A 9878-nucleotide genomic window follows, 5' to 3' on the forward strand; every position below is an offset into this window, starting at 1 on the left:
AAAGAAAAGCATAGGTAGACAATAAAAATACTAAATAATGAAACAATAGATATATCAGATATTCATTTCACTAGGTGTACAGATGATTATTCTAACGGTTCCGCTACGTTGCCAACAGCATATCTGCCAACTTCTGCCAACTCTTATTTATAATTGTGTTTCATGGGAGTGTGTTTGTGGATGTGTCTAATAAAAATGTCTTTTTTATAACTGTGTTTAATAGAAGTGTCTTTATAGATATATTTTATGGATGTGTCTCTTTATATATGTATTTAAAATATATTAATTATTAGACATATCTACGAACACACTTCCATAAAACACAAGTATAAATAAGAGTTGGCAGAAGTTGGCAGATAATATATTGGTACCCTATACTTTTCCTTATTCTAATATGAAGATTTAGGTGAATAATTTAAAGGTATACTGTATTTTTATTTGTATTTTTATTTGATTGGTGATTATTTATATTTTTTTAAAAATTTATTAGTTACCTAACATAATCCATTACAAAATATGCTGGTCTTCTAGTACTTTTCTTAATATATTTAGGTTTTATTTAACACTTGTTATCATATAGCAGATGATATTAATGGTAAGTTCGCAATAAAGATTGAAAAAGTTTGCTTACATGTATATGAATCTCTTGTATTTGAAAGATCTGAGTTAACTGAAGAAAAATTTGCTACACACACACACATATATATATATATATACCATGAACAAACAAACAAAAATTAAGGAGGAATAATAACCTTGATACAGAAAGAAAAATGCTCTATTATAAAAATATATCATAGTAAAATGAATTTTGAACTATGGAAAACAAAAAACTAGTCCTCTAATAATATATTTTTTATTTTTAACATAGTATAAAGGAATTAATTAAGATCCATTTGCTTTTAAAATCACTTTTTTTTAACTATTGAGGAACATGATTAACAGCTGTAAAATTTGGTAAAATAGAGGTATTATCAATTATGGTGCGACCGCACAAAGCACAGAAGCTTAGAAGGAAAAGCAGATGATGGATTCGATGAAAAAATGGAAGTGAATTATTGAGGCTCCCAATAGAAATAGAAAGAGATGTAATAAAACAAAAGCAATAACCCCATCTCAAAGCCTTTGCCATCGTTATTGCCAAACATGCTTGCCATTGCTAACATTCACTGTCTAATCCCAAGATTCTTGAAATGCACCACCTCTCCCTACTTTCTTCATCAACTTGCCCCCCCTACTTCTATTTAAACCACTCTCATTCCTCATTCCTCTTCATCATAACATTTATACTCTCTTAATTAAAACCTTTGCTCTTTTATAATCATCATCAATTATATTGCATATTCTTGTGTGTTCCAATCAATTCCAATGGCCACCGTTGAGGTACCCTATCAATACTTTAACCTTTTTAAGTACTTGATATAATTAGCTTGCTTGATCATATCATACAAGCAGAAGATAGATTATATTTCTCTGTTCCTTCTCTTGTTTCAGCATTGTATATTATCTTAATTTTTACTTCTTCAGTGTGATCTTATCACATCTTACCATCACTAACCCATAATTGGACTTTGTAGGTTGCAACAGCACAGGCTGCACTAGTGGAGGACACAACAAGCGATGCATCATTCAAGGTTGAAAAGGAGCAGCAGCTGGAGAACACCACCTCAACAGAACAGGTTCTTGAGACCACCACACCACCAGCCCCACAAGAACCCTCAGTTGAGGTTACTGACACCAAAGAACAAGAAGAAAGCAAGACTGTAGTAGTAGTCAAGGAAGAAGAGCCCCAAGAAGAAGAAGAAAAAGAAAAAGAAAAAGAAGAAGCTGTTGTTGAGGAAGAAACCAAAACCAAAGAAGAAGCTAATGCTGATCCTCCTAAAGAAGAAGCTAAGGATGACAAGGTTGAAGCCAAAACCGAAGCCCAAGCTCCAGAACCTGAGAAGAAGGTGAAAACAGAAGAAGCAGCCTCAGAGGAGCAAGTGAACACAGAAGGAGAAGCAGGTCCAGCTGAGAAGAGTGAATATGCGCACTTGTTTCATTCCTGTTTTCTAAAGAGTTTATATATTATGTGTGTTTGTTGCTGCATGCATGCATGTCTGTCTGCCTGTCTTTTTCTTTTCTTTGTTTAGTATTAATAATAAAAGTAGCTAAATGGATATGAGGTCAGGGATGAGAGTGTGTGATCCATTTGAATTCACCAGTGCCAATGGCATTAGCTGCTACATGAGTTTTATGTATTGACTCTGAGGTTTGGTCAAAATTATAATATATTTACTACTTCATTAGCAATCTTATTTATGTTATCACCTTATATGAGTAGCGGAGCTAGACTAACTATTAAGAGAGACAATGTTTAATAATTTATCTGCCGCAAAATAGAAATGAAAAATTTGAGTGAATGAAAATATTGAAAGAAAAAAAATTTTATATTTTATTTTTTAAATAAAATAAACTATTAAACTAAACCTAAAACTATTATACTTTATTAATGTTATATAAAAAATGGACTGATTTTTTTTATGAATGAAAGAAAAACTGAAAAAGTGTATAAAAAAAAAGTAGACTGAGAAATAAAAAAAAAAGGGACTATGTCTATTAGTTCTTTTATTTTAACAAAAATAAAAAATTTGGGGGCTATTGCCTCCTTTTCATATGTGTAGCTCCACCTTGCCTTATATATTTTACCAGCTGCTTTGCCACATATGAGCATTAAAAAAAAAGGAGATTGAGAAATAAAAAAAAAGAGGCTATGTCTATTATTTCTTTTTTTTTAACAAAAATTAAAAATTTGGGGGGCCATTGCCCCCCTTTCCATATGTGTAGCTCCACTCCTACCTTATATATTTTACCAGCTACTTTGCCACATATGAGCAATTTTATTACGATTTGAAAAAATATAAGTAAATAATTAAAATATTAAACAATGTGAATAGTGAATATATCAGATATTTAAGTATACAGATGGTTATCCTAATGTTAAGATTTGAAAGGTAATTTGGGGTAGATTGTTTTTTTTAATTTATTTGGTCAATTCTAAAATCTATTGTTTACATTGTTTAAAAAAGTCATTATCTACCTAACAAAATTTAACATTAGAGTTGATTTTACATAATAACTTTTCCTTGTTTAACACGGTTCTGTGAGTGGTATACTGCTTAAGATGTGGTGCACTAGACAGCATTTGAATAAGAACCAGCGGATAAAAAAGTAGTGGCTGAGATTGAGATAAGCATGAATAGAAGCATAGAGGCTTTTAACATTGTGTGGATGAGGTGTGGTTAGAGAGAGAGGTGATGGCAGCTTCAGGTGTATGGAAGCCATCAGTGGTAAGAAGTGGGAGAGAAGAAGTGTATGTAGCAGCAATGCCTCTGAAGACCACAAAGGGACCACCCCAGCTCCTCATGTCTGCTGCTTACTCTCTCAATTTCTGGAATTTCCACCATTTCATGGTCATCATCAACAACAAACCCTTGAACAGAACAGACCCCTGCTCTTTTCAGCTTTTGGTTTATGATTTCCAACCAAAAGACCCTGAAGATCCATATGCGGCACTAGCAGTTCTATCTGGTAGATCAGTGCCAGGTCAGATTTTTACAACTTTATATTTGATTGTGTTAATGTTATCATATAAGATTGTGATCAGTGTTGAACATAAACTGTCACAATACTCTTAGGAGCTGTCCTGATGAGGAAGCTGAAAAAATTGCCAAGAAGCAAATGTTGGCTGGTTGGATATTCAAAAGAAGATGCTGAAAAAGTAGCAACTGAATTCAACAAAACATGGGAAACAAGTTTGAGAGTTGGTGTTAATGATTGCCGTCACTATACCAACGGTAATACTACATATCTTTTCAGAAGTAGTTCATTTAGATAAGCTAAACATCATTATTTAATCTTATCTTATTTTTTTCTATTAAGGTGAAAGAACGTATAAGGAAATATTTGTTGAATTGATTTTATGTAGAGTTGAATAATTAATTTGACCATGAAGTATATAATATTTTGGTAGGTTTAGTAACGCAACTGACCGGGGAAAAAGATGTGCTAAAACGTTTGAAGAACATGCGTCACTTAAATTGGCACGGTTGAAGAGGTGCATCACTTGGGCTTCGGTGTACTAATTAGCATGTGCTTTGAAGTTTGAAAACTCAAAAGTCTGAAAAGAATGAAGCTGATGGCGCTTGCCATAATTAATATCTTGGGAATGTCACTAATTAAGTTCAGTCATGGTACACTACCTATCTATTTTGGAAAATTTAGGAACTTCAATTAAGTTTCAAAGCCATGACGTATACAATGAGAAGATAAGTGCGGAAGAAATTAAGAATATTATATTATTCACTGTGTCCTACATGCGTCAGTGCTCTATGCATGGTTGATTAGAATTTTTACGAAAGTAATGATACACCACTAAATAAATAAATCCTAAATTTTGACGTGCGAAAATAAAATGGATATATAATTTATAAAGTATATAAATTATTTAATTTTATATTATTATCTTTATTTTTAGTTTTTCTAGTAATGACTTTTTTTTAAGATTATATTTAAATACTATAGTATAAACATAAACTATTAAATAAAGTATAAATTTAAATATAATATTTCAATAGTTAATATTCAATTTTTTAATTTTATTTTATATGATTCACGATAATATCATGTATTTTCAATACATATTATAACTAATTAATATTAAAAAATATAAATTATTGAAAAATAATGATATATAAATGATATAATTAATGAATACAATTCGACCAAAAATTAAAAAAAATTGTAAAAGTTTAATATTTTAGAAATTTATCACCTAATAGGCTAATACACATGTTTAACAAACTAAAAAAAAGAATTGTGACCATCAACAAAATTCTACAAATTAAATACTTGTGGAAAACATACATTAGTACGCCAAAGGAAAAATAATAAGAGACATGAGACTATGTGAAAAGAGAAGATAAAGAAGAGGTGTAAAATAAATGTTAATTTATATAGTGAATATAAGAAGGAGTGAGTATGAAACTATGAATATAAAAGAATAGGATGAGTTATGTTTTATTACTCAATTTATACTTATTAAAAATAAATAAAATTAACGTTAAAATTATATAGTATCCTATATAAAAATAAATAATAAGAGAATATGAAAAATATAAAGTAATCTCAACAAAATAAATGCCATAAGAATGAGAAGGAAAATAAAAAAGAATGCTAAGTTATAATTCTATATAATAGAATAAGAAGAAGTGGTTATAAAAAAAGATGATGAATTATGTTTATACTTATAAAAAAAATAATATTAATATTAAGGGCATATAATATCTTATCTAAAAATTAAAGAATATAAAAATATAAAAATTATAGAGTAACCTAAAAAAATATAAATGTTATGAAAGTGAAAAAAATGAAATAGAATTCTAAATTATAATAATAATGAGATATATGAGAAATAAAAGTAAAAATATTAAAAATAAAATAATTCAATTAAAAATAAAAAATTTAAAAATAACTTAATTACATAAGTAGTAAATAAATTGTGCTAATTAATTATATTTAAATTGATATGATATAGTATCAAAAAGTTAGAAGATTAAAAATGTAGTATGAAATTATTTTAGACTATGTTTTAATATATTATAAATGGATAAATGGATAAATAGATTTTTTGGTCTCGTTGGCGAGCCTGTCAAATTAGTGTCCGTTTACTCTGCAGTCTACGACCAAGAAATTCAAATGTGGGTTAGGTGGTAAAAGACCGATTCAGCTAATCTTTTCCATTCATAATTATTCACTACTATTTGAGTATTTGGCTTCTTCCGACACTACGTGTTCGCACCACCACTACTTTCTTTCTTATATTTTACATGTAACATGTCACTTGTAAGAGTAGTCAAAATATTCGAGATGTACTACTCAAGTATTTTAACTTTTAAGCATCAAACAACATGAAATTAACACTTTCCCGTTTTATCATGCATGTATTAACAGTAATGCTCTTCATTTTATTATTTTCTTGAGAAAGGTTGTATGGTCAATAAACAGGATGTTTTTATATAAAAAAAGTATAAAATATTAATATATTATCTGTCAATTTATTATCAATAATAATTTATTATTATATTTTAAATATATATACAAACAGACATATTCAAAAAATACATCTATAAAAATATTTTTATTAGATATATCTAAAAAGATATTTCTATTAAATACAGTTATAAACAAAAGTTAGCAAAAATTGACAAAAATATTGTTAGTAATGTAACGAGATTGTTTTAAATATGAATAATGCCACTCAATAGGTTTGGAATTTGGATTCATTCAATGTGTTATATAATTTGCGTGATTCCTCTCATAGTTGGAATTGTTCCTCGTAGCCGGCCAGGATCTAACTTGCTCCTAAGTCCTAACATTAATTCCTCTCAGTTTGGATTGTTTGTCATAGCCGGCCAGGATCTAACTTGCTCCATAAGTATTAAGTAAGGCAGACAATTTTATTAAAAGATAATATTAAAAAATTATTTATTTTTATATTTTTTAATTTAAATATTTACTTTTATCTCTTTTTAATAAGTTAGGCAAATATATATAGGCAGCATAGTATATACCTAAAAGATATTACCTTTGTTGCAGGTTCGGTTTTATGTTTTCGAGATTAAAGACTACAAGTTCACATAATCAACATAAAAAACCATGTTTCAAAATCTAGTATCTAGGAGCAAAATCATAATTTTCATGCATCGAAATTCTTATTTTGTCAATAAAAAAAGAAATTATGACAAATATCATACAATATTTGCAGAACCATAAACATGCACGTAAATTTAATATAAATGTGATAGAAACGAAACTTTAGTATAAAGTATAAACATTGCTCTAAACAAGTATAAAACAATAACACTTTATAGAATTTCAAAATGTATGAGACATATACAAAAACTTTTACATAACTTCAAAGGACTTGAAACAAAGATAAAAAGAACAAGACAGACTTAGATAAAAGGAAACAAAATCTTATAGAAGGATAAGTTGCAATAATGTAAAAAATTTAAAGAAGAGTGGAAATAAATCTATAGAAAACCAACTTAGGATGAAGTGACGAAGTCTATGCATGTGTACAAGTGTATTTTTGACTAAAATTTTCAACATTTTACTATTCTCCTATTTATAGATGAAATCGATCAACAAATGAAAGCAGCGACATTATTCCACCTTATTTAATCTGCTGAGTAACAATTTAGGTACTAAATTAATAACTATATATTTATATATGTTATTTTACATAATTTATGTATTTTAATATATATTTTATATAAACAATTAATTAATAATTAATTTTAAATTTTGATTTATTTTTCACTCCCTTTTATATGTTGCTGTCACATATATAGCTAAATTCAGCTCATATAGTTGGATCCATTTGTTTATCGAGTTAAATAATTAACCTTAAGATTTGATTTTAACTCACTAAAAGATCATCCAAACTGAAGCAACGAAGTTCATCCATCAAGCATAATGATGATACATGCATGGACTAGTAATTTCTTGACCAAAAGTAAAAAGAAACTAGACTACGAGCAGTTGAAAGTCTTAGACACCAAATAAAGACATTTTACTATCTCAGCGCCTATCTAATGAAACAGAAAGTTAAAAAAAAATGTATATATCGATTAGGAAAAGTCCAGGGAGTGCAATTTTTGTATTTTTTGGCCAGTAATTAATTAACTATCAAAAGAAAAGTGAGTAACCTCCCACTATTGGATATAATCTCACACCATTAAAAATACTATTGATGGAGAATTGATAGTTACAAAACACAAAAATTACTCCCCTAACACTCCTCTATCAATTATTATATGTAAAAATGATAGTAGCGAATTGAAAGATAGCTACTACCCAGCCCCAACAACCACACTAAAAAACAAACTAGTGTTGAAGGGAAATGATCCTAATCCAAAGTATATAAAGGTGGCAAGGCAAACCCCTGTATGCACTTCATCACACTCACAGAGAGATACATAGAGATCAAAGATGGGTGCAGCCACAGTAGCAATCCCCGAAGTGGTTCTAGAATCATCGAATGGGCAACGCAGGATCCCAGTGATTGGGCTGGGCACTGCCCCTGAAGCCAGCAGCAAGGTGTCGACCAAAGACGCTGTTGTTGAGGCCATTAAGCAAGGCTACAGGCACTTCGATGCCGCCTCTGCTTACGGCGTTGAGCAGTCCGTCGGAGAAGCCATCCAAGAAGCTCTCCAACTTGGACTCATTTCTTCCCGGGATCAACTCTTCATCACCACCAAAATCTGGGTCACTGACAACCACCCTCACCTCATTCTCCCTGCTCTCCAAAAATCACTTAAGTACGATACTTACTTATTACTATTTTATTCTCTTTCTCTCAATTTGGTTGTTATTAATTAGGGAAATGTTAAGAGACAATGATTTTATTGAACAATATAAACAATCACCAATCAAACTAAAACACATTATACTTCCAAATTAATTTTTTAAATTTTCATATTAAAATAATTATTCGTACACTAATAAAATGAACATCTGATATATCTATTGTTTACATTGTTTAATATTTTCATTATTTATCTGTACTTTTCCTATTAATTAACATGCATGCAACTGCAGGACACTTCAACTGGACTACTTGGACCTGTATCTGATCCACTGGCCCATATCAGCAAAACCAGGAAAGGTGACATATCCCATTGAGCAGTCGGAGCTGGTGCCATTTGACATGGAGGGTGTCTGGAAATCCATGGAGGAATGCCAGAGACTGGGCCTCACTAAAGCCATTGGAGTTAGCAACTTCTCCATCAAGAAACTCCAGAAGCTTCTCTCCTTTGCCACCATCCCCCCCGCAGTGAACCAGGTGGAAGTCAACCTTGCCTTCCAGCAACACAAGCTGAGGGAATTCTGCAAGTCCAAAGGCATCACCGTAACTGCCTTCTCTCCTCTGAGGAAAGGTGCGAGCAGGGGAACCAACATGGTGATGGACAACGACGTTCTCAAGGAACTGGCGGACGCTCATGGCAAGACTGTTGCTCAGATCTGTCTGCGATGGATCTACGAGCAAGGCTTGACGGTTGTGGCTAAGAGCTATGACAAGGAGAGAATGAAGCAGAACCTGGAAATCTTCGATTGGTGTTTGACGGACGAAGATTACAAGAAAATTAGTGAAATCCATCAAGATAGACTCATCAAGGGACCCACCAAGCCTCTTCTCCATGATCTCTGGGACGAGGAGGATGATCATCAGTAATTAATAATGCTAATTAATTAATGCTATGCTCTCTCTCTAAATAAATTATCTATCATGGATATGTAATATCTACACCCTAATTAAATTTCCCGCATTTGTCTTCGTTTTAGAGGTCTTTTATTACACATGAGAATGCATGAGTTATTGTACTTACATATAATTCTACTGTACTTGTGTTTCTTTTGGCTATCCTCTTTTATTTTAAACGACCAATTTCTTAAACAAAAAAGAAAAGAGTTTAAATTGTGTTATGCTTTCAGGTTGTATTTTTGTTTTGAGTTGTGTCTTGTAACTTTCGCCTAACTTTTGGCTAGGTGTGACTGAGAACGATTATTGGAAGAAATAATTATTTATGATAAACATTTCAACCTTGGATAATTAGTACTCATATTTATTTTCGGTGATCTAAAGAATTAAAGATGCATGAGTTTTAAGGAAAATGATTAGTTGATCATGTTACATTATACAAAAAAATATGAGGATATATAAATCTAAGTGATTATAAACATATATATTATTATTATTATTATTATTATTATTATTATTATTATTAGAGAAAATTCCACTTCCCTCCCCTGTGAAATGCTAAAATGACACTCTC

The 9878-nt window shown here is 30.6% G+C and overlaps 3 protein-coding genes across 3 annotated transcripts; all 3 read left to right on the top strand.

The window, feature by feature from the left end:
- Positions 1-1127: 1127 nt before the first annotated feature.
- Positions 1128-2026, top strand: LOC107496014 (uncharacterized; the record flags this gene model as incomplete). Its single annotated transcript, XM_016117219.3, is given in 2 exon segments — positions 1128-1383; positions 1578-2026. Coding segments are annotated over 2 exon segments (464 nt in total), but the record flags the coding sequence as incomplete, so codon positions are not given.
- Positions 2027-3185: 1159 nt separating this feature from the next.
- LOC107496025 (uncharacterized) lies at positions 3186-4354 on the top strand. Its single transcript, XM_016117229.3, has 3 exons — positions 3186-3585; positions 3678-3836; positions 4013-4354. Exons 1-3 carry the CDS (start codon positions 3297-3299, stop codon positions 4090-4092), a joined length of 528 nt encoding a protein of 175 aa, XP_015972715.1. The 5' UTR covers positions 3186-3296; the 3' UTR covers positions 4093-4354.
- Positions 4355-7842: 3488 nt separating this feature from the next.
- Positions 7843-9655, top strand: LOC107496024 (NAD(P)H-dependent 6'-deoxychalcone synthase). Its single transcript, XM_016117228.3, has 2 exons — positions 7843-8363; positions 8644-9655. The coding sequence occupies exons 1-2, from the start codon at positions 8035-8037 to the stop codon at positions 9275-9277; spliced, it is 963 nt and encodes a 320-aa protein (XP_015972714.1). The 5' UTR covers positions 7843-8034; the 3' UTR covers positions 9278-9655.
- The last annotated feature ends 223 nt before the right edge of the window (positions 9656-9878 follow it).

Source organism: Arachis duranensis, chromosome 7 (genome assembly GCF_000817695.3).
Source record: "Arachis duranensis cultivar V14167 chromosome 7, aradu.V14167.gnm2.J7QH, whole genome shotgun sequence".
NCBI classification, from domain to species: domain Eukaryota; kingdom Viridiplantae; phylum Streptophyta; class Magnoliopsida; order Fabales; family Fabaceae; genus Arachis; species Arachis duranensis.

Coding starts and splice junctions, on each gene's coding strand:
- LOC107496025 (XM_016117229.3), top strand. CDS start 3,297: ATGGCAGCTTCAGGTGTATGGAAGCCATCAGTGGTAAGAAGTGGGAGA. Junction 3,586..3,677: donor ATCTGGTAGATCAGTGCCAG/GTCAGATTTTTA, acceptor CAATACTCTTAG/GAGCTGTCCTGATGAGGAAG. Junction 3,837..4,012: donor TTGCCGTCACTATACCAACG/GTAATACTACAT, acceptor ATATTTTGGTAG/GTTTAGTAACGCAACTGACC.
- LOC107496024 (XM_016117228.3), top strand. CDS start 8,035: ATGGGTGCAGCCACAGTAGCAATCCCCGAAGTGGTTCTAGAATCATCG. Junction 8,364..8,643: donor GCTCTCCAAAAATCACTTAA/GTACGATACTTA, acceptor ATGCAACTGCAG/GACACTTCAACTGGACTACT.